Source organism: Hydra vulgaris, chromosome 12 (assembly GCF_038396675.1).
Source record: "Hydra vulgaris chromosome 12, alternate assembly HydraT2T_AEP".
NCBI lineage: Eukaryota > Metazoa > Cnidaria > Hydrozoa > Anthoathecata > Hydridae > Hydra > Hydra vulgaris.
Window position 1 is genome coordinate 55,856,362 of NC_088931.1, and position 26,321 is coordinate 55,882,682.

The following is a 26,321-nucleotide window of genomic DNA, read 5'->3' on the forward strand; positions in this document are numbered from 1 at the left end:
CACGGTTGCACAACTTGATTGGTACAACACCTTGATTGGGATAACATTGCTTTAAGCAAATGTCACTAGTTCTGTCGCAGAACGTGTTTGATGTACAATAAAATATTTTCTTAGCGTTGCTCCTCTGTTTCAGTGGCTCTAGCTTGAGCATGATGTTATGCACCATTTGCAAGATGAGTACTTCTTCCTTCTTTCGTTTCAGTTGCTCTAGCTTTCTTTTTATGAAAAAGTTCAAGTTTTAAACACAAAGAAGTTTTTCTTTACAGCACAATATTTAAAAATAAGACACATTTTGAGATATGGGAGTTCACTAGGCAGGACCGGATTAAGTTACTGTGTTGCCCTAAGCATATAGGCTATTGGAAATTTCATGGGCGGGATGCGAGACTTTTAATGATAAATTTATGAAGGAGCCGTCCGAGATGTTTCTGCCAGAGATGGTATTTTAATGGCAAAGGGGTTGCTTGAGAGCTTCTTATGTTTCCATCTAGGAAAGGGGAGAATCTTTAAAATCCCCCCAGTCTGGGGGCCTTGGAGTTTTGGAAGCCTAAGATCATGCCCAAGTATATCTCATAATATATCTTTATGGTACTGTTTTACTGTTTTAATTACATAATAGTATTGTTTAACAGGTGTACGGTATAAAGTGACCATTAATATACAAGTGTTTTTATAGAGAACATTTTTTGTGAATGAGTTTTAATATTTTTTGTTTAGTTGGTAAAAAATCTGTCAGGCATATTAAAAATACATTAAACCATAAAACAAACAAGTTTTTTTTATAGTGTTAAAATTGTTGAATTTTTATTCAGAAAATGATGACTTGTGGAAAGCATTAAAAGAGTTAAACAGAGTAAAGGAATGGTTTACATGTAATAAACTATTGCTTAACGTAACAAAAACTAAGTATATACTATTTCATAAACAAAATAAAACAGATAATCTTCCTCAAAAACTACCTGATCTGAAAAAAAATATTACTAGACAAACATCTGTAAACTTCTTAGGTGTTATTTTAGATGAAAATTTATCTTGGAAGACTCATATAAGCTCTCTGGAAAGAAAACTTTCAAGAAATATTGCAATAATGTGTAAAGCAAAACCATTCTTAATCATTAAGTCTTTAAAAAACTTATATTTTTCTTTTACACATAGTTAACTTACGGAAATATTGTATGGGCAAGCACAAATTACATAAAGTTGAAAAAAATTTATTCAAAACAAAAACATGCTTGCAGAATCGTATTTGGAGCAACAAGAAATGTGCCTTGCAAGCCACTTCTAAGTAAGCTTGGATCATTAAACGTGTACAAAGTTAATGTATATTTAGTCTTACAATTCATGTATAAAATAAAACACGAACTATCTCCAACATTATTTAATCAATATTTTAGTAAAATAAGCCATAAATACCCCACCAGATTTTGCGCAAACAATTTTGTAACTCCAAAATTTAATCTAAAATTATGTTCTTATTCCATTTAGTATCGGGAACCTTTTTTTTGTGGAAAAGTTTTAAACAGATTGTTCATAATAAAAAACAAACACTTCCGCAATTCAAAGCTAATTTTAAAATATCATTTAGTAAATATGGATTTTGATATTCTAAATATTGCCAGTCTTTTTTAGAAGTTACCAAAATAAATTTATAATGATGCATTAACTTAAACAACTTTAACATGTTAACTACCAAAAAACTAAAAAATAAGAAGAAAATCAAGTATCATTATTATTAAGAATATCAATGTCTTTATAACGCTTCTTTAAAAATGTTTACTTTTGAATATTTTAGTCTTGAAGTTTAAAAAGTTCTATTTTTTTGTTTCATTTAATCTAAACATGCAGTATCTTTTTGTAAATTATCTTATATTTATTTTATTTTTTACACTTTTATATACTTTATGTTGTCGTGGATGGAATTTTATTCATTTTATTATAAAAAACATATATACACATATATATTTATACACTTTATATCTTTCTTAACTAAGTTTACTTTTAATTTTTTAGTACTTTTTTGTTTCTTAACTTCTTATTCTTGACGTTTTGTAAAGATTTTTTAATATTTTACGGACTTGTAAAATACGATTGTAATGGGGCTCGGTGATAAGGCTAATTGATGCCTTCTTCTTGCTCCAGCCATTTCCTTTTGTTATATTTGTACGTTGTATATATTCTTAATGGCGAAATAAATGAAACTACCACTATTAATTTTTTATTTGTAATTGAAGAAAAATGGTTCTAAGGGTTAAGATATAATGATTTTGATGTGAGAAATAAAGAACGTAGATTTATCAACAATTTCTACCGTTTAAAAACTATGGGAAAGATTATAAGAGTGAAAAGTTGGTGCCACATAAATTGAACAATTGACAGAATGAAAACCAAAAAAACATTTGTAAAACTTTGCTTTAAAGACACGAACAAAAATCATTTAAACATCCAATTGTTACTGGCGTTGTAAAATGCATTTATTTTAAAAACCCTAAACGGAAAAAATCATGAGTTAATAGTTTGAGCTGCCGTGGCACAGTTGTAGCACACTTGCCTCAGAATTAAAGAATCCGTGGTTCAAACCCCACTTCTGGGCAAGTTTAGCGACGTTGGTTGGGAAAGAGGCGTGAACTTCCAATTAAATGCTCATCCGCGGTGCTCTGTGACAAGAGCGTAAGGACTTCTTGGGCCACCTATATAAAATAAAAAAAATACGGGACAACTATTGACATCGACTGCAAAACCAGATCGATTTGGCAAGAATGCAATACTCTGTATTTGTTGGGATCAGAAAGATGTAGTGTATAGTATGCTTCTTAAACCTGGTGAAACTGTTAATTTAGTTGCCGGACATGAAATGGTCAATTTGAAACATACATTGATCAAAATACAACCAGAATGAGCCAAAAGACTCGACAAAGTAACTTTGTTGCACGACAATGCAATTGCACTCAAAGCAATACCGGTTCGAGATATAATCAAAGCACTTGGCAGGGAGCTGCTACCCCACCCGCCGTTGAATCGTCAAAATCAAACCTTCCTCGATTCTGACTTTTGAATAAAGTACAATAATAATACAAACAGTGACGGATCCACTGAGTACAAAGTCAAAGAAAAAACTAAATAAGTCTTTATAGTTAAAATCTGACGTTGACCGATCTGTTTGATAACGAGTTGAAAAATAAAATTATAAATCAATCAAAATGAATCTCGCAACTTCTTAAGCAAAAATTTTTATTGTAAAACTTCAATTTTGAAACCGAGTTCAGTGAAGTAACAAGCCAGTTAAAAGGCAAGGCTGTAGAAAATCACGTCATTAAAATTGGTCTCAAATTTTCGTTCCGCCATTTAATTAGGTGGAGACAAAAATACTGCATTATTTAAATTATTGCATAAGTTACAAAAAAAGTTTCTTTAATTTATTATGTTCATTATTATAACCAGATGACTTTTTTAGAAAACTACTTAAAACAAAAGTTAAAAATAACAAGACCAGCTTTTTTAAAACTTTTTTCATTTCAATACAGTTTACAGACCAAGAGGCCAATTATTAAATGGGCATCAACTATTGGAGATTGCAAGAGAATTTTCATTAAAAATAGCGATTAAAATAAATAGTTCGCAAGTAGAATTCATTTTAGAAATACATTCAACAGACTTTTTTATTAAATGTTACAAATCTAAAGTTATGGCATCGGAGTCTTATTAAAACAGTTTCAATTTAAAATGTCTTACAAAAACAGCGACGATATCCAAAACTTTATTTGTTCCGCAATGTCTTAATACGAAAACTGCTAATTCATAATGTATGCCTTTACACGCACACTTGGCACAATCGAAACATTGAACCAAATAGGAGCATAAATTATTTCAACTGCTTACAATTTCATCTTTACTTAACAGTCCATTCTTCAGTCCATACATAAATCAATATCTACTTTTCAAGTGCTTGTATCTTCAAACGAAGGCTGGGTATTTGAAGAACTCTCTGTAAATCGATATAACTTTTAACAAATCAATTTACAAAAATTATCCAAAAAAATAAAATAAAAAACAATTACATTAAAGAAAATCACAACATGAAAAGCAAACCTGCAACAGAACTTTTAACTTCGTGTTTAGCTAGATCATTCAGTGAGCTAAGTGGAAACAAATTCTTTAGTTTATATTAAATAAAGATAATAGATTAATTAATGTTAATACGTTAAGTCAGGTAAATTTATAGAATTGGAACTGTTAAACCAGAAAATTTCGTTCGTCGGTTAACGTTTACAACCTTTAAAGAAACCAAAAAAATCTTGATAGAGAACGGTACATGAAACACTGAACTCATGTACACTGTGACATGTACTTACATGTACACTGAAAATAAATAGATTTTGATAAATTCTTTTAATGGAACTTAATTAGGATTTGAAAATACTCAAGTCTCTATCAACAATGTTTTGAACATAATACAGCATAGAAGAACAATTGATAAATCATTATTTAATACTTGATGGACTTTGATAGATAGAAAACAGGCTTTGTGAGTTTCATATAGTGTCTAAGAATAACTTAAAAATGTATTCTTTTTTTTAATCAATAAAATTATTTATTGATTTTAATCGTAAAATACTTGACGCACCTCCTATAACAACAACAAATTCTACCAAAACAAAACTGTAAAAGCAACATTCACAACAGGGTCTAAGAAATGCACAAATGATAATAGATGACTTAGATGGGATTTGTTTAAAATTGCAGGTGTTTGAGTTTGTATAGATAAGTAATTGTCTTTCGTAAGTATATTTCAAAACATCCAATCAAAGCAGTACAGGATTTCAGAATTGGATTTTTCATTATGGTTATCGATTTAAAAGTCACAAACGCTTGTGTTAAAACTAAATCAAGTAATACTAACATAAAATTATAATTGTTTAGTTTTTTTAAGGTGACATTCTTAATAACAATCAAGGTGTTATTAACTATTTATGCTGTTTGTAGCATTTCCTAACAAGAATTTAAAAGAAAATTATTCTTATGAATCTAAAAACAAAATCTAAAGGAAAGAAAATTTTTGTTTATCTTCTTTTTTTGTACTGCTATTATGATGTCAAAATAATTTGAACACCATTGATTGAAAAACAACTGATACCATAGGATGCATGGCATGGATGTTATGAAATAAATTTTTTAAAGTTATTTGGTCGGTCTAAATTTTATAGAACACAGTTATTTACTTTTCAACAGATTGATCGATTTCCATGGCTTCAATATCTGGTTTTGATTGGTTATTGATAATTGAAACCAATCCTTCACTAAAAAATTTCAACAATTATTTTCAAATATGCTTTCAAAATAATTTTTTTTTAAATTAGAACTCAATCTAAAAATTTCAAAATTTTATTAGGTAAATATATGAATATAACAAAATTAATTAATAAGGCATTTAAAAAAAATATTAAATTAAAATCTATACCTATTAGGTGTAGTGCCGACAGCTAAATCAGCTTTTCCAGGAACTTCTGATAAAGAATTGTCTGATGAACTTCTAAAATTTAAAATGTTGCAAACAAAAAAATCTTAACTTAAAAAAAAACATCTTAAAATAATAATTTAAAGTAATTTGTTTTTACCCGTTCTCATTATCTTTAATGGGTTGATTCGAAACTTCTTTCTCTGTCGTTTTTATTGAATCCATAACCATGGTAGTAATTGGGCTTCCTGGTTTAATTTTTTTCCTTGGTGTTTTATAAGACTTTTCATCACGGCGGCCTTCTCCTTCATCTTCCGAGTCTGAATATTCAGCTTCATTCACAATACGCTTATCAGATGCTCTTACTAAACAACAAAAACTTGTAATTGAGCAAACTTTTGTGGTCTGAAAGGCTATTTAACTGGTCAAAAAGCTTGATTATTTTTAATATTAAAACTATTAAGGTATTATTTTAACTATATTTACTATAAAGTAATGTTAAGAAGAAATTTATTCCAAATTCTATTTTATTAGGAACTTATTATAATTTATCAACAATTAGAAACTCATTATACAACATGCGTCATTAGAATTTTATAATTTTCTAACAATTTGAAATTTAATATATACAATTAAAAACTTATTTCAAAGTACTTGCTTTTTGTTTTATTTGCCAAACTCACAATTCTTAATTATCAAATAAAAAATTTTTAATTGTATTAACAATTAACAGTTTTTTCAAACTTACCATAAAGATATTATTAAAAACTATTAATGAAAAATGTATTTAAATGAATTTTTAATGAGATTTTTATAAAAATAAACTTTAAATGAGAAACTTTTTCAAACGCATATAAAAAAAATGTTACTTGAAATTCTTTGGTCAGAGGATTTGGCATTTTCTTCCTCATCATCACTTTCTTCATGAACTCCATCTTCAGGAATAGCTAAAAAATATTTGATATTTTTACTGAATATTTTTTTATAGTTATGAAATGTTGTCTGAATAGTATAAAAAATATTGTTCTTTTTTGTAGCATTCATTGCTGGTAGCAATCAACTATTATCAAAGAAATTTTAAAATGATCTATTTAGCTGTTTATACCAATGACTAGTAAAAAACTGATTTTATCCAATAGTTTTAGTACTAAAACTATGGTATAAAAACAACGAATGGTATTTGTTGTTGATATTTAGAATGTCAATAAAATTCTTACGTGCCATCTGAACACCAGGAGCATGAGGTATCATTCTAAGATTTTCATATAGCCGAGTTCTAAATAAAAAGGTTTGTACTTAATTTATTTTTATAACATTAATAGTAATAAAAAGTAATAAAAAATTTAATATTTATTGCCATTCTACAGATATTGATGTTATAGAAAAATAACTTTTGTAAACACAATTTACATCACCAACATTGCATGTTAATGTTGTAATTTACAACCGTGATATTACAAGCCACATAATTTTAAAGCAACAACTGTTAATTTAGTTTTAATTTCCGCATAAATTATTTATTTAAAAAAAAAAACACGAATTATAAGAAAAAAAAAGAAGCTTCACTTTTTAATTATAGTTTATAAATAACAATTTAAAAGAAAACAATGAGGTGGCATGATACAACTATATAAAATTTCCTTTGGTTATGATAAAACTGAATCTAAAGAAAATTGTCTTCAAATCGAATTTTACTTATGGCGATAGCTTAAAATATTTGAAAGAATTTTTGGTCCATAATATATATAAAATACACTGCCATAAAATGTTGTCAAAGCTTCTTGAGTAGGAAACAATATTGGCGCAATACTGTTTACAGTATATAAACTATATAAACAATATTACTTGAGAGTCAACCTATCACAAGATTTAACATTGTTCGTTTAGAACTACACTAACAGGTAACAACATAAAGAAATACTACTAATTGCTAACTCTTAACTATTTAATTGCAGAGACAGTTATCTTTTGAGAAAATTATGTTGCTTCAATATTTCTATATCCATAAATACTACCATACTTACATAAATACTACCATATTTACATAAATACTACCATATTTACATAAAGACTACCATATTTACATAAATACTACCGTATTTACATAAATACTACCATATTTACATAAATACTACCATATTTACATAAATACTACCATATTTACATAAATACTACCGTATTTACATAAATACTACCGTATTTACATAAATACTACCATATTTACATAAATACTACCATATTTACATAAATACTACCATATTTACATAAATACTACCATATTTAGCTTTTTTCATTATCTTTTATTAATTACCTTATTTTCTGATTTACTCATTTCTTATAGAATATACATCAAGTTTGTTTTAAAACTAGTGTCTGGTAAAATCAGTTACTAATCGTGATTATTTCTATATGTTCGTCAGTTACTAATCGTCATTATTTCTATATGTTCGTAACATTATAAATCTTTTATCTGTCTTTGTATAAAAAAATAAAATAAATTATAAAATTTTTTACAGTAAAATACTTTAAGTCAGTTATTGTGTTTAAACTTTAATGACCAGACTTTAAACTACCGGTAATGCAAACTATTAAAAAAGAATAATTTTTCCTAAAAATAAAATTAAAAATTAATATAGTAATTAATAACTAATTATTAGTTACAATAACAAAAATGAAATAATAAAAAACTAACTTGATTTTATCTAGATAATCTGTAGTGTTTTGATTCTGCATATTTGATGGTTGAATATGCAACTTGAAGTCAGGTCCAAAATATTCAAAGTAATCATTGTAGGGTAGTTCTTAATTTTATGAAAAAAATATTTAAAAGTTAAAATTAATATAATGAAATATCACTGAGTTAATACTTACATATCTAAAATAATATTGCATATTTAGGTCTACACAAAACACTTGATAAGATTATATTGGAATGATATTATACAAGGACTTCAATAAGCATTTGGATTTAGACAGAAACTATTTATTATAGACATTTATAATAAATAAATTCTTGTTTTTGTAAACATCTTGGTCTATTGCAAACATCTTTGCTTACTTAGCCTTGCATGAAATGTCATTGATGACATACTAAAATAGCTATATACAAATATTATATTCAGTAAGTAGGACTTCAGTACATACATTGAGCTGGGACATAACAAGTACTATCTAAACATGAAGACCTTTTATTACAGCAAAATAAAATTCATTCAAAAAATCATTACTCTTTTTCTAAAAAAAAACTGCTGGATTCAAACTGATAATTTAAAACTTAAATTGGCCAAAATTAAAATAGTATAAACATCTAAAATGGTAAAAGTGTGTATTTATATGTGTGTGTGCTTACTTATATACAGCCCTCGGAATTAGGATCAGCATTTGGCAATGCCGACCTAGAAGTGTTTAAGGTCAGCAAAAAATCGTGACCTTAATTCTATGTGTTATCGTAAAACCTTGGTATCAAATTTTTTTTTGCCAACCTGATGCCGATCTCTAACAGATTGAGGTTCCCAATTCTGAGGGCTGTATGTATGTATGTGTGTGTGTGTGTGTGTGTGTGTGTGTGTGTATATATATATATCCAAATGGTTTGAGTAACAATAGTAAAATTAGTAAGAAAAATAACAAAGTAAAATTTTAAGGAAAATAACAAGCTTTTAAAACTTTTTGTCATTTACCATCAATTACAGTTTTCATAACCAGGTCTAATGACAAAAATTTTGACAATTTCCTATATATAAAATGTATACAAAATTTTTATTTGGTTACATTAAAATTTACATTACTATAGAAACCATTATCCATAATGTAATTGTGTGATGTAATTTATGTCGTTCATAAATTATGTCATGCAATTTTTGACACTTTTTGACCTCCTTCCCCCCTCTTGTCACAACTTTGTAACTCTTTAGCAACAAGTCTCGTATGAGTGGTTACAAAACCCCCTCCCTCTAGAGCATGACATGATTAATTGATGACTCTTTACTAACAAAATAAAGATAATATATTCAAATTACCATTAGGTATATCAGCATCAAGTGCAACCGATGTTTCATATGTCCAGCACCGTGCAACATTACGGATTGTGTATCCACCTCCACCAAGCATTAGCAATGGAAGGTTAAACTTTTTAATAAATGCTACACATGATGCATGTCCTATAAAAAAGAATAAAAAACATTATTGTTTACTACTTTCTTTGAAAGAAAAATGTTAAAAATTTTGTGTTTAAAACTAAATGAAGATTTGTGATTAATCAAATATCTATATACATATAAAATATATAGAACTGCAGATAAACAGTTCCAAAATATAAGCTGTATATAAATACTATACATAAACGTGATTTATGTTATTTCTTGACTGATGTTTTTTTAACTAAAATTGAACTAACTTTTGATAAAAAATTTTTTTTTTGTAAATTACACCATGCAACAGTAGTTTCGTTTATTAAAATTTCTTGATTGCTTTTGATGTAGGTTTCAATTTGATTTCAAAAATGTTTTCCATCATTGCAAAACTTGTTCTTTGCAACAACTAAAATATTTTCCATCATTGCAAAACTTGCTCTTTGCAACAACTCAAATATTTCTAAAAAAGAGTGTAAGTAGTAATTGCGGAGAAGTATATTGACCAGATCTTTGTAACTACTGGCTTTAAGGTTTCTCAAAATTCCTCTTAATAAAGGAATGGTAAATTCTCTTAAGTAATCACACTTTTAAGTTTTTTAGACATTAGCGTAAAATTTATCAGGAACCATTATTTATGCCACCTTTGATCCTAGCTTTAGCGAATTTTGGAAACATAAGTCAAATTTTTTGAAAAGTTTTCCATGGTTTAGAGCCATTATAAACTGCTTTGCCAATTCCAGCTTAATGTGAAGCAACAGAAACAAAACTGTTTCAAAATCAACTAAAAACTGCCTTGCAACATTTTTTTTTTGCAACCCAAGTGAAAAAGACAACAATAAAAGATCACCACAAATCCCATTTGAATACTTTATAATTTATTTTATAAGGAAAATTCTTGACATAATCATTCTTTTCAGAATGAGCAAGAGGCATTGATGGATGCTTTATGAAAAAACACTGCTATTAAACTCCTTGTTAAACTGTCTGTAAACAATCACCATTCACTGGAACACATTTAAGTCCTAAAGCAAGAAACATGCCACTCGCATCACTGCAGAAGAACAACTTCAATGGTTGACATGCATTTATTTATATTGATTTACATTGCCTCAATGAATTAAGTATATAACATTAGGCTACAAGTAGTCAAGCTACTTACATTTGATGATAGAACTCACACTGGTAGACTGTCATCATGTATGTATGCCTGGTAATTGCAATGAGTGTCTTCCCTTTGTTTTTCTGTATTGTGTAACATTAATGATACAAAAGTAAGTTATCAAGATAGCTCTTTGGTTCTCTCTAGATTCTAGGAATCGCACAAAAGAAAAAACAAAATTGTTCGTAATTAATCTTTGAATAAACTGAATTTGATATCATAATTGCTTAAATTGCTTCTGGATAAAGGTTTTCTGAGATTTGAAACTACTAATAATAAAACCATATCATTTACAATGTCATCTATCTGGTACCGGTTGTGATAAAGATGGTATGTCTGGTTATTGCAATGAGTGTCTTCCCTTCGTTTTTTATATTTTGTAACATCAATGATACAAAAGTAATAGCTATCAAATGGTGTTTTGGCTGCCATAACCTCTCAACAAACTTTTCAGAGTATGTTGACAACTTACACATATCATATGTAGTGTTTTATGTCTGTAAACTAAACTTAGCCCCTTTTATTATCTAATTCTTTAAATTTTCAATGAAACTTAAAGCAAGATTGAAACAGAAGTTTCAGTGCTGCCATTATCAAAATTTTAAACTTTGTGGAATTATTAAAATTGTCATACTTTTGGAATATTTGATGATGCAACTAATGGCATATTTTTGTAATAACTGATGATGCAACCAATTGCATATTTTTGTAATAACTGATGATGCAACCAATTGCATATTTTTGTAATAATCAACAATACAACCAATGGCATATTTTTGTAAAAATCGACAATACAACCAATGGCATATTTTTGTAATAATTGACAATACAACCAATGGCATATTTTTGTAATGATTGATGATACTTGAAAACCAATTCACACTTTAAATCAGCATCAAAAAAACCATCAATAAACAACTAACTTATGGCAATTAACACAAAATTTTTGAAAAATTGCTACATGATCTTAATAAAGAGTAGAATGATTTTGATGTTATTTAAACTATTTTCAAGATTAACAAAACCTCAAATATTTAACTTGAACAAAGCCTTAACAGTTTAACTTGAACTAAAAAAACTCACTTTATTTTTCATGATCTTTTTGATTTATATTTTTAATCAATAAACTTTTTCTTGTACTTTTTATGTATTTTATATCAATGACCTTTTCCTTATATTATTAAAAAATTTTTTTGTATAAAAAAACTTTTGCTTTTTTTTTACACAAATTAAAAACAATTATTGATTTATTTTAAATTTAACTTTTTCTGGACATTCTTTTGGTATTAAGTTATACTGCTTTTAAGTTAAAAAAATATGTAAAAATATTATTAAAAGATAAGTAAAAATAAGCCTCCACTCCACGACTTTGCTACCTCTACCTTCAGGAGATTTTATACAGCAAAAAAAAATAAATAATAATATCTGATGTTGTTGGGGTATAAAGTATTGATTCATCAAAATTTTTTGATACGTTGATTTTCTTATAAAAATAAATGTTGTTAATAAAAAACTTACTACATTAAAAATAATAAAAGTTTATTTAAAACAAACTTTGCTTCATTGATATAAAATCAAAAAAATTCAGTTGCTTATTAAAAGAAAAAAATGAAATACATTTGTTGCTTACTTAACTACAGTTTTTAAAAAAAGGTCTTAAAATGACAACAAATGCTAAAGTGCACATAAATTGTTTGTATTTGAATCGTTGATTTTGTAAAATGAGTGTTTCATTATACCATAAATTTGTAGTTTTTATTTTCATTACAAACTCCAATAAAAAATAATGAAGACAAGCTTCAACATAAAAATAATGGAGCAGGCAAGCTTTAACAAAAATTAAGTAATCTTCCTTTTTCCCTGTAGAAATTTATTAGGTGAAAATAACTTACTTGAACTAATGTTTTTCATTATTTTCTTTCTGCTGTTAACAACATGTGCCTAAACTATGTTTTCCTTATATTTTTTTATTTTAATACTCAAAATGTGCAGACATACAAACAAAAAACTTTGTTTTTGAGATTTATTACCATCATACATTTATTTCACAAAGTAAATATAAAAAGACGTTTTTTTTTCATTAAAAAAAATAATTATTTTTAGATCTTATTCAAATACTTTGATAACTTCAACCTTTTAATGATAAATTGAAACAACCAAGCCGGTCTCCTGACAATGAATCAGCACCACACTGTAACACAACAGCATTAGGTTGATAAACTTCCATTACTTTAGTTATTATCTAAAAAAATAGCAGAAATAATTTTTGCAGAGATGTATAGCAGAAACTTAATACTTTTTTCATATTAAAATTCTTTGCACTTCAACCAGGGTTGGGGTCAAATACAAATTCATATACAAATATATGTAATTAGCATTTTTCAAATACAATAACAAATATTAGTAAGTTAGGTTTAGAAACCTAAATCTAATTTACTAATATTTAGTAAGTTAGGTTTAGGTTTCTAAACCTAACTATATTTGTATTTGCATTTGTAAAATGCCATTTACATATATTTGTATAAGAATTTTCACAAATATATGTAAATGGCATTTTTTAATCAAATACTATATGAATACAAATACACTAATTTTGTCCGTAAATATAAAATACAAATACAATTTCAAATACAAATATGTATTTGACCCCAACCCTGACTCCGACCAATATATAGTACTTAATTTTTGCATAAAATCTTGATTTGTATTCTATAATAATAAATTTTTCTGTGGCTAATGCACACAAAATATGAAAAGTATAATTAATAACGGGTTATAACTAAAAAACGGTAATGAATTTGAAGACAAAGTTATGTAACATACTTTGTATTAATTATGGTTGTAATCTTACCTAGGATTTAGCAGTTTCAATTCTCTACAAAATTAGTTTTATTTTAAATTAAAATAATTTATTGTTACAGAGAAAAATGAAAGAGAAACAAGAAGCCCGTCAAGAATGTTTGTATAGCTTCCATTTGAAAAATCAATCTAAAGGGGAAAAATTACAGTTGAACACTTTCTGGCTGAAAAAGTTTCTATTAAAACCATCTATACTATTATTCAACGCACTGAAAACAATTCTGGGCACCAGAGGGTCCCTGAAAGTGATAGGATTGCTAAAATAACAACAAAAAGGAACAAGCAGCTTGGAAACTTGAGTACACCCAAGTATATATTTTTTTAAGCATCTTCATTTCTAACAAGGCTGCAAACAACCACTATATAGAATTGGAAGTTACAAGAAGAGAAAAATGAAGATTGTAGAGCAAGATAACGATTGACAGACGACTTAAAGGATTGCAAATTATATGAATCAGGAAAGCAAGATAAAGGAAGCGAATTCCAACAAACTGATGTTCGAGGAAAAAAACTAGAGGAATAAGAGTTTTTAGGGCACTTAGGAACAGTTACAGAAAAAGGATGAGACTTAATTGAATGACGAGTAACACGAAAATGAATTTTAGTAGATGGCACAAGAGACACTAGCTCTTTAGAGATATATCAATAAAACATTAAAAAAAAGTCCTTAATCAGGACAAAGAAGAAGAAGATTCCATTAAGAACTTGTGACCAAATAAAGACAGCTTGAACGAAGTGCAGTGAACTGTATCGAATTCCTGACGATAAATTGTTAATCCTTGACGACAAGTTGTACTTCATATTTAAACACTCTTTGATTAATGGAAATGATATTAATTATTCAAGTGATGTTTCTCAAACACCAACAAGTGTCAAATTCAACCCCACTGCAAAATATGAAAAGAAATTACTCATTTGGATTTGTTTTTCCAATAAAGGAATATCTTCACCAATATTTAAAGAAAGTGGCAATCAACTAAGAAGTCTACAAAAATGATTGTATCAAGAATAAACTAATTCCATTCATCAAAAAGCATCATTCTGATGGCAAATACATTTTTGGTCTTATCTAGCATCATCTCATTACGCAAAATCTGTACAATACTAAATGAATGAGAAAAAGATCATTTTTGTCAAGAGAAAATAACCCTGCAGTGCCTAAATATCATCGTGCCTAATGTCATCGGATTGAGAATTATTGGAATATTCTCAAAGGAAAAGTGTATGAGAATAATTGAAAAGCTGATAATCTTGAGTAATTGTACAACAGAGTATTGCCTTTCTAAAATTGAAAAATCTCTTGTACAGCGCATTTATGAGTCAACTCTGTGCCGATTAGACTATGTAAGAAGCAATGGTTTAATTGAAAAAAAATTAATGTGCAAATAAATTGCCCACCAAAAATACTTTTTTTTTTTAAATGAGGTTTTTCTTCTCATAAACCAAGAGAGTTATGCATCTTAAAAATTATTACCATTTTTTAGTTATAACCCATAATTAGCAATTTACAAAACATATCCAGTTTATAAATATCAACTACTGGCAGAACACTCATATTTTTTTAAATATACCTATAACAGTATTTAATTACTATTATTCCTAATAGTAAAAAAAATAAATAAAATAATTACAGGCTGAAATATCTTTTCATATGCATCGTCATCAATTCCATCACGTAGAGGAAAGTTTACAGCGTAATATTTTCCTTTTCCAGCACCAATATCCTAAATAATAAATACTCAAAATAAAAATAAAGACAAATCTAAAGAAAAAATATATTTTCTTTACTACAAATATAAATTTGAAGACACAAGTGGATGAAGGCATTAAGTTACATAAACACAAAGTGAGATATTTTGAGTTAAAGTTTTAAATACATTTTATACATTCTAGATTTTTCTATAGCAAAGATTTTTTTTACATTTATGGAGCATTATAGTAATCAAACGGATGAATAATTAAAAACGCATTATTGTAATCTAATGGATGATTGTAATAAAGTCCCTAAGTAAACTGCATTCATGTTATTTATTGTTGTGAATTGATTTGTAATGTAACTCTTTCACCCACTGTGAAAATAGTACTTCAGCACATTTTTGTGCAATCTTATTAAGTTCATGTGAAAGAGTGTTTTTTATAACCTTTATCTGTGTATAATAATAAAAGTTAAAACTTTTATTATTGTAATTTATCGTCTTTATTCACTTATGTCTTCAATTAATGAAATTAACTAAATTAAATCTTCATACTCGTAAATCACCAGTTCCAGGAAAGTATTCACCATATTTATGAAAAGATACTGTCATAACACGATCTGTGGTATAAAATGCTTCTTCAACCCCATCTCCATGATGAATATCTATATCAACATATAACACACGTTGATGATACTTTAAAAGTTCAAGGATTGCCAGAACAATATCATTTGTATAACAAAATCCAGATGCTTCGGACTTTTTTGCATGATGAAGTCCACCAGCCCAATTTACTGCAATATCAGCTTGTTGCTTATTAAGTTTTACTGCTCCAGCTAGTTCAAAAAAAGTATATAAATATATATTATTAAAATAAATTATTAATTTTACTTTATTTTAAACTCAAAATATGGAAAACATGACTTATAATTAATATAAATACATGAAATTGTATAATAATACACTTATCATATTAATACAGTATAACATACCAACAGAACCCCCTGTTGAAATCTGACAAAACTCATATAAGCCATCAAACACCGGACAATCTTCTCCAACATTAACTAATTGTAAATACATTAAAACAAGTTTAGTAAAATACCAAGTACATTAAAACAGGTAACTTAGTGTTCATATATATATACATATATATACATATATATATATATATACACATATATACATATATATATACACATATATACATATATATATATATACACATATATACATATATATATATATATATGTGTATATATATATATATATATATATATATATATATATATATATATATATATATATATATATATATATAAATTAGTCAATATGTAACAATATATATAAATGTCAAAAACATTCTGCATGAAAAAAGATTATAAATGTGGTATTACCTCAAAAACATAAACTCAATTAACTTGAATTTTATTTTATTTTAATGCAGAATGTTATCTTTATTTTGTCTTATACTGTTGTTTTTTTTTCTACTTAATTTTATGTGATGTAATTTCAGTTTTAACTTATTTTTTTAAACTTTTCTTTCACTTGATATCGTATTGTAGTTTATTCTCCTCGGGCGTTTGCCCTACAGAGGTACTAATGTTACAGTAGTAAATAAATAAAAGTACAAGGTGATCTACTGTTCCACTATTAAAATACATTAAGACAGACTCCCAGGGAGCTCACGTTTAAGACAATAAAAAAATCCACTATATAAAAAATCGAAAAACGAAAAAGCGAAAAACTTAAAAATCGAAGAAATCAAAACGAAAAAAATGAAAAAGAAAAACTTAAAAAAGAAATTTTCATAAAAATATATCAGCCTTTATAAGAACTTTGTTATCTATTTCTAGATTAATATTATTTTCTCCGCTCCAGATATTTCTGCATTCCTGTAGAAAAGAAATCTTTTTATTATTAATTATAGAAATTTGGAATTCTTCTGACAAAATTCTTTTAATTTTCTGATTTCTTCATACATTGTGGGCAGAGATCATCTGCTATATAGCCTCTTTTTTTTTTAAATGTATTGGTGGGTAGTAAAAAATGTATTAGCTTATACTTTATTTCATCGGCTTTGTTGTTGCTTTTGTTTTTGTGTATGGATATAAACAAATGGGCCCATTCTTTTGTTGAGGTATTATTCATACTGTTGAAAATGTTATTCCATCTGTAAAATTTATTGGGTGTACTTTTACCGTTGTTACTTAGGGAAGTGTTGTAAATTGCTTTAGGAGTCAAGTCAAGGAATCGTAGTCGACGGTTATTTTTGGTGCTTATGCACAACGACTTTGGGTGTTTATGATGTTTTTCCATTGGGGTGGTAGTGACTTTATTATGGTTGTTAAGAGGTGTTGTTTTATACCAATAACTTGGCTTTCCAGAAAGCCCTGGACAAATACTTTTGATATGTCCCCTAGCTTAATTATGTTATTATTTATGGATTCTGAAGTTAGTTTCATAGTTTGACTTTTGTTGTGTATGTATGGGTTATAAAATATTGGTTGCATTAGTACTTCTTCGATCGTGAGATTGTTATGGTTATTGTGTTTTAGGTAAAATTTATTCCAATTTTTCATTGTTTGTTGGTAATACGGAGGTAGAGTTTTTAAAGATTCGTATGAGTGTGATGTGAGAAGGACAAGGTTTCCTTGATTAGCGTTTCGGTATTGATTGAGTATGTAGGAAGCTGAATCTTTCCAGGCCCTGTTTTTGTTTTCATTATATAACTTTGAGATCCAGCTTAACTGTAAAGATTCGAGTTTTTCCTTGATGTTGACTATATTCTTTCACTTGATATGAACTCTTCCTCAACTTTCTTAGTCGTCCTTGGTGCACAAGAATATTTATATAACATTTTTTATAGAAATTTGCTACTAAACTGCATGCGGGTTGGGTTTGTTTATAAAAGTAATCTTTATTTAATAACAAATCTTTTCATTTTTAAAATAGGCAAATATTGCTTGTGGGTTTGTAATTTTTTTTTGAAATATAATCTGTTCTCTTTTAAAATACATTTTTTTATTTTTAAAATCGGCTAAGATTGGTTGTGGGTTTGTATTTTTTTTTAAATCTTTTTTTTGAATAAAATGTTTTTTAAAATAAAACTGAAAAAATAACTTACAATATAACTTTGTTTAATATTAATATAAAAATATACTATATATGTGAGAGGACAAGGGTGGCAATGCAAATGAAATATTAGTACTTTATGTTATTTTACTTTTATATAAAAAAATTTTATCTTTTAAAAAAAACATTCCGCTCCTTTAATCAGGAAATACTCTTTAGGATAAAAAGCTTGATTTAATTACAATTGACAAACGCATTGCTAAATATTGAAACTCTCTGTAGAAAATAAAATATGGCAAAAACATTTGTTAAAAAATATAATATTTTTTGTACAAAAAAGTAGAAAATCAACATTTTAAGTTAATAGTTCAGTAAACTAAAGATTGTCAGGTGTGTTTCTAAATAAATCTTCTGCAGACCTGTCAATCTTTAGTTTACTGAACTATTAAATTAAAATTAAAAAGTTTATTTTCTACCTTATAGTACAAAAAAAGTTAAATTTTTAGAAAATGTTTTGGCTATATTTTTCCTTTAATTGACTAATTTACTTTGGGACTGATGCAAAAGAGTGCACATACTTCAACTGAAATAGGTAGAACATGCGAGGAGTGAACATACATAGAGTGACTTAAATATGCAAAACATGTGAAAAAGGTACATACATCAAATGACTTAAATAAGCAGAGCATGCAAGAAGTGCAGTTATATCATTTCAAGGTTTTAGCTTGGGCAGGAAATCTCGATGTTTTTTTGTCAACAGATAATTGAAAAACTTTTGGACAACCTTTACGAGTTGTATATATGTGAATGCATATATACATACATATATGTATGTATGTATGCATGCATGCATGTATGTATGTATGAATGTATGTATGTATCTATATATATATATATATATATATATATATATATATATATATATATATATATATATATATATATATATATATATATATATATATATATATATATATATATATATATATATACATATATATATATATGTACTTATTTCTCTGTGCAGCAGCCCTGTTCATCGGGGTTCGTGTTTTGGAGTTATAAAGTCGAGAGAGAGTCATAACTACAACTAAAGTAACCTCCTTGACTGTTGTGGCCTTCTCGGCCTTGGGGAGGTAAATTAACATAATATATTTAGATAAACATATACATATATATGTAAATTATGTTAGTGTATTTTACAAATAGAGTGCTCAATGTTCTTAAAGAACAGAGCAATAATAAGTTAGTAAAAAACACTTATCTAACTTTTATCTTCTACTTTAAGTTTCACCATTGCTTGACTCTTCCTGATGATCCAGCAATGATGAAACTTAAAGTAGAAGATAAAAGTTAGATAAGTGTTTTTTACTAATTTATATACATATATATATATATATATATATATATATATATATATATATATATATATATATATATATATATATATATATATATATATATATATGTATATATCTATGTATATATATGCATATATATATATACATGCATATATATATGTATATATATATATATACATGCATATATATATGTGTGTATATATATATATATATATATTTATATATATGTATACACACACATATATATGCATGACAAAGTTTGTATATATATATATATATATATATATATATATATATAGAGAGAGAGAGAGAGAGAGAGAGAGAGAGAGAGAGAGAGAGAGAGAAAGAGTTATTCCATATGAAATCACCTAGTTTTTCAAAAGTGCCCCAGGGTACGACCTCAAATTTGCTTCAATTTTGAAAAAAACACAATCCTGAAAATTTCAGTTTGATTGACCAAACCGTTCAAAAGTTATAATTGAATTAATATTGACCGAAATCAGAAAAATTTTAGTATCTAAACCTTACAGTAGATTTTTTTGATTTTTACCAGATCATAACTTTTTAAACAAAATAGATGATCACCTGAAATTTTTTAGGGTAATAGTTTTTCACTCAAATTATCTATTTTTGTAAGTGTTTTTGACTGATTTTAAACAGTTTTTGAGTTTTTGTACCTCAAAGTTGTTAAATAACACAATATTAGAAAAAATTTTGGAAACTTTAATGTGCTACAGTCCAATGCCAACAGACAAGCTGTGCCAATTTTTTGTTACTTTTGTGTACTTAGAGTAACTACTTGTGGAAAAAATTAAAGTTGTGTGTTAAAAGTTATTTGAGCACTTGCAGCAGCCTGTTAAAATTTCACTTTTTTTTAAAAATACGATAAATTACATTAACTTTGTAGGCATAGAAAGTAGCGTAGACAGTTAAAACAAATTATGAAACTTTTTACTGGCAAAGTTCTATATATAGACAATCACCAAACAAAAATTAAAGATGACGGTTTAATAATAATGCATAAAAAATCAGGGCTACAACTCGATAAAATTAGAAAAGATATTATTAAAGTTTTTAAAAACATTGGCTTCCAAATTGAAATAAACAAATTTAAAAATAGTGAATTTTCTTGATGTCACATTTAACCTCTCAGAAAGTTGCTATAAGCCCTACAAAAAGCCTAATGACGAATTATTGTATATTAATGTAAATTCGAACCATCCCCCTCAAATTCTAAAACAAATTCCAATTTCAATTAACAATTGGCTAAACCAAAACTCTTCTAATGAAAATATTTTTAACTCCTCTAAACGTGTTTATGAAGATGCCCTTAAAAAAAGTGGCTTTCAAAATTTCAAGCTAAAATTTGAAAAGAAAATTGCAAAAGAGCGTAATAGAAATAGAAACATAATTTGGTTCCCCCGTACAGCAAAAATGTTTCAACAAATATAGGAAAAATTTTTCTAAAATTAGTAGACAAACATTTTCCTCCCTCTAATAAATTACATAAGATTTTTAACAGAAATACCATTAAAGTAAGTTATAGTTGTACAAAAAATTTAAAAAGAATTATAAAAGGCCACAACTACGCGTTAATTAATAAAAATGAACATACAAAAGAAAAAAACACTGATTATTGTAATTGTAAACAAAAAATAGATTGTCCTCTAAATGGAAAATGCCTTTCGAAAAATGTAATTTACAAGCGCATTGTTTCCTCACAAAATAACCCTGATAAACAATATATTGGCTTAACCGAGGGGAATGGAAAAAACGTTATGCCAACCACAAACAATCGTTTAAACACAAAAAATATTCAAAAGAGACTTATGCTGTCAAAATATATTTGGGATTAAAAAAAAAAAAAAAAAAAATTTTAATTTACAATGGTCTATTCTAAAATATGCCTATGATAACATTTCTAAAAAATGTATGCTATGTTTACAAGAAAAATTTGAAATAATTACTCATTTAAATCAGGAAAATTTATTAAATAAAAAATCTGAATTAATTCTAAATGTTGACACAAAAATAAATACCTCTTAAAAACTTATAAAAACAAATGACCAAATTAAACTATCCCTATTCCAAAGAAATTTGTTTAACAATTACTTTCTCTAACTTCCCGTTAACCAAAAAAATATAGTAATTAAAAAATTTTTTACTATAATTTATAACTTCCTGTAAAATATTTTTTTCTATAAATTGAATTTTTTTTGAGATTTAGTAACTCTTCCTGATGATCCAGCAATGGTGAAACTTCAAGTTGAAGAAAAAAGTTAGATAAGTGTTTTTTACTAATTTATTATTGCTCTGTTCTTTAAGAACATTGAGCACTCTATTTGTAAAATACACTAACATAATTTACATTCTCTCCATAAGCTTTCTTCTTACGGTGTATTTAGTGACATCTTTAAGAATATTGAATCCTTTCTTTCCAATTGTAGTATAAAAGTAGTCCTCGATGAACAGCACTCTTCTTCATATTCTGTAACTTCAGGGGCTCCTCAAGGTTCAATCCTTGGTCCTATCCTCTTTTTAATTTACATTAATAATCTTCCAGATTTTCTCACATCTAAGGTGGCATTGTTCGCTGATGATACTACCATTTATTCTTGTCATGATAAGAAGCCAAAACTCTCTGATTGCATGGAGGAAGCATCTGAGCTTGAAAAGGATCTCATTTCTGCTACAGCATGGGGCTCACAGTGGCTGGTGAACTTTAATTCAGATAAAACTTTAATTCAGATGAATTTTTTTCAGCCAATCGTTATTGCAATTATTTAGATCTTCCTATATTTATGAACAGTAATGTACTCAATGAGTTATCTACTCTTTATCTTCTAGGATTAACTCTTACTTCCAATCTTTCTTTGAAACCATATATCAAATCAATTGCAAAATTAGCATCTGCTAAGATTGCATCTCGCATCTGCTAAGATTGCATCTCGCATCTGCTAAGATTGCATCTCTTTTTTGTGCTTGCCACTTTCTTACTCCCTTTCTATTCTTTATCTCAAATCCGTCTTTGTACAGAATACTGTTACCATATCTGGGGCAGATCTTCGAATGATGCCCTTTTTCTTTTAGACAAGGTGCAAAAAGGCATTGTAAACATAGTTGGTCCTGCTCTTGCAGCCAATCTTCAACCATTATCACATTGTTGTATTGTTGTTTCTCTTTCTCTTTTCTACAAATACTAAAATGGGCACTTCTCTAAAGAGCTAGCATCTTTTGTGCCATCTGCTAAAATTCATTATTATGTTACTCGTCATTCAATTAAGTCTCATCCTTTTTCTGTGACTGTTCCTAAATGCTCCAAAAACTCTTATTCCTCTAGTTTTTTTCCTTGAACATCAGTTCTTTGGAATTCGCTTCCTTTATCTTGCTTTCCTGATTCATATAATTTGCAATCTTTTAAGTCATCTGTCAAACGTTATCTTGCTCAACAATCTTTATCTTTTCTCTTCCAGTGACTTCCAACTCTAATAGCGGTTGCTTGCAGCCTTGTTGGAAGCGAAGATGTTAAAAATATATATATATACACACACACACATATATAGGCCTTGGCAAGAATGGCAAGTAATTGCCCGCCTCTACACGGACGAAATATAGCTTGTGCAAATAAATAACGTTTTTTTAAAAACAGCAAAAGTTTATGTTTTTAAGGTTTAGTTGTACTTTACTTACATAAACAAATAAAAGAATATTTAGCACATTTAAAATATTGCTTTAATAAGTATTACATAATAAAGTAAAATAAAAAAGCAAAAAATGTTAATCATTGTTATGTTTTTGTGAGCGTTAAAGGGATCCCGAACCACCTTTTTTTTAAATATGTACACAGGTCACAGTGAGCCATAAAGACCGCCAGGTTCAACTTTTTCCCACCTCTAATTTTTTTTCATATTAAGATAAGTGCTGGATAGATATGTTATTTTTTTGTATTGGACAAATCTAAAGTCAATCAGAAGTAACACAAAAACTTATTTTTTTACCTTATTTACCCCCCCCCCCCCTTGAATGATAAAGTTACTCATTTTATGATGATATTAACTCCTTTCAAAAAAAAAAAAAATTTAATTAATCTTTCATTATCCTCCTTAAAACAATCCTTACTTTTTCTTACTAATCTTAAAATAAAGTGATTTAAACTCCTTTTACACCATTATAGCAATAATTAAAAGAAAAAAAACACAATAAATGCAACAAAAAGAACACAACTACTTTTTTATTACAATATTTACATCTTATCTAAGCAAAAAGTGGCAATAGCAGATTTCAATCTATTAGCATAATCTTTAAGTTCAATCCTTCACTTCTTTTGAGACCAACTTGGTTTGAAGGCACTATGAACAGCTTCTCCAGTTTGTTCAGCATATGATCCCAGAGAACAACAACTAAACTTCACAAATGGGAGAATATGACAGACAACTATATGGACTTTCCAGGTAACCTTCCGCTCTGTATTTAAATGTATCTTTGCATATTGCTGTAGGTCACAAAATGATACTTTGAACTCTTCAATAACTGAAGAAGCATTGCTTCCTAATTCGCACTCTTTATTCTTTGCAAACTTTCTGAGGCAAAAAACTACAGGCAATAAATTAGTTTGTGATGCTAACAACCTAATTCAAAAATAGTATTTAATAAAAAATCTATGTCTTTATATGTATTAATCATTTAACTTAAATAAGTTTAAAGTCATATACTTGAAACACTTTACTATCCAGTTTGAATGATAAGTGTTTGATCTTTTTTCCAGCAAAAAGATGTTTCTTCTACAAATTGAACAAATTACATCCGGACAGACATTAAACTCTGCATTGTACTCAGGCCAAATATACTCCTTGATTTTATTTGCTACAGATGGTTGTACTTTTACTAAAGATTTTGAATATTTACCTTTTTTTTCCAAACAGACTGTTTTAAATCAGCCATCTTTACCATATGATGTTTTTTACTTAATCATTTCAAAACTATTAAAGTAAAAGAAGCCAAGAATGGCAGATTGCATTATTTTTAAGGCTTAATTTTTAGGTTTTTCTAGTTTTTAATACTTAAAATACTAACACTTCTGATCGACTTAAGATTTGTTTTGTACTTGAAAAAGTCTTACACGAACTGCATTTACTTTTAAAAAAAATAAAAGTAGAGGTGAGGAGAAGTTGAACCTGTTGGTCTTTATGGCTCACAGTGAGGATGTGTTCATATTAAAGAGAATGATAAAAAAAAAATGTTTGGGCTAAACTTTTTTGATTAAAACAAAAGAATAAACGCATACCAAGAAAAACTAAATTTTTTGTTTTAGTCAAAGCAAAACGCTTTCTGTTTTGTTGTATGCCAAATAGTTTTCATAATATATGCTAAAATCTACGGACTTGATAATTTATTCAAGCGCATTTTATTCCTATGAGTTTTAGTATTTGACGTCATTGATTTGTTTGTTTGTTTAAAAGATTGATTTTTTTTTCAATGAAGTCATGCACTAAAACTCATAGGAATAAAACACACTTGAATAAACTATCAAGTACGTAAATTGTGACGTATATTATAAAAACTATTTGACCTACAACAAAACAATAAAGGCGACTAAAACAACTAAGTTAGTTTTTCTTGGTATGCATCTATTCTTTAGTTTTAATCAAAAAAATTTAGCCTAAATGTTTTTTTAATCATTCTCTTTAAAATGAACACAAGATGTCTCGGCAGCTTGGGATCTCTTTAAGGTAAAAAAGTTTGTAATTGAAGATTTTTAAAAACTATTTTAATATATATATTTTCATATAAACTTGACAGGTTCAAATGACTAGCTTAAGAACTTCATTGAAAAATATCTTTAAATAACTGTAAAAAAACAACATTAAAAAACTAAAGGGCTTTAGTAGTTTTTAAAAAGCTATTTAAGTTTTATATTTTTAATTAAAAACCTTTTAAAAGTAAGATATACTTTTAAATACACAATAGTTTTATTGCTGTGTTTTTAACATAGATACATGCTTAATTAAAGGTTAAGTTAATTTTTTTTAATAAACAGTAATAAAAGTTTGTTTAATTAAATTTAAATTACATAGCACAAAATAATTATAAAGTATTGAACTCATTCATTCAAGTTTTAAACACCAAAAAGTCTTTCCTTTCATCACCTGCTTCCTCGCTATAAGTTTCAACACAATTTTTAAATTTCATTATGCTAATATTTTTAAATTTAGAAAATTTAATTTAAATTTTATATCAAATATTTACTTGCTTTCTTACTTGGGTTTCAGTGTGATTTTTACATTTTTCAAATTAAAAAAAAATGTTTCAAAAAGAAGAGTAACTTTTTAAATATGAAAATAAGAAGAAACGCAACACAAAATAATACTTATAAAGTAATAAATTGTTTTAATAAAAAGAGATCTAATATTTTCAAATAAACTTTTTAAACTAATAAAATAGAGTTAAAAAATTTGTTCAAATGCAACGCTTTTATAATTTTTTAGAAAACTTAAGATGCTTGAATAAACAAATATTCAGAAAAACAATTATTGGTGATGATTGTTTTTCTAATGTATTTATAATATGATACAAAACATTACAGTGTAA

The 26,321-nt window shown here is 27.2% G+C and overlaps 1 protein-coding gene across 2 annotated transcripts in view; it reads right to left on the reverse strand.

The window, feature by feature from the left end:
* Positions 1 to 3,599: 3,599 nt before the first annotated feature.
* The window catches only part of LOC100199910 (histone deacetylase 1), a 31,219-nt gene continuing 8,497 nt past the window's right edge, over positions 3,600 to 26,321 (reverse strand). Inside the window, exons 4-16 of one of the 2 annotated variants that reach the window (XM_065813779.1) lie at positions 16,290 to 16,364; positions 15,853 to 16,133; positions 15,235 to 15,327; positions 12,878 to 12,986; positions 9,472 to 9,612; positions 8,145 to 8,253; positions 6,670 to 6,728; positions 6,322 to 6,399; positions 5,613 to 5,817; positions 5,456 to 5,527; positions 5,217 to 5,294; positions 4,087 to 4,133; positions 3,600 to 3,982 (exon numbers count right to left, since the gene is read on the reverse strand). In XM_065813779.1, coding sequence (XP_065669851.1) covers positions 3,936 to 3,982; positions 4,087 to 4,133; positions 5,217 to 5,294; positions 5,456 to 5,527; positions 5,613 to 5,817; positions 6,322 to 6,399; positions 6,670 to 6,728; positions 8,145 to 8,253; positions 9,472 to 9,612; positions 12,878 to 12,986; positions 15,235 to 15,327; positions 15,853 to 16,133; positions 16,290 to 16,364 — 1,394 coding nt within the window. In that variant the 3' untranslated portion in view covers positions 3,600 to 3,935. The remainder of the gene's footprint in view (positions 3,983 to 4,086; positions 4,134 to 5,216; positions 5,295 to 5,455; positions 5,528 to 5,612; positions 5,818 to 6,321; positions 6,400 to 6,669; positions 6,729 to 8,144; positions 8,254 to 9,471; positions 9,613 to 12,877; positions 12,987 to 15,234; positions 15,328 to 15,852; positions 16,134 to 16,289; positions 16,365 to 26,321) is intronic. The other variant, XM_065813780.1, reaches the window with a different exon arrangement.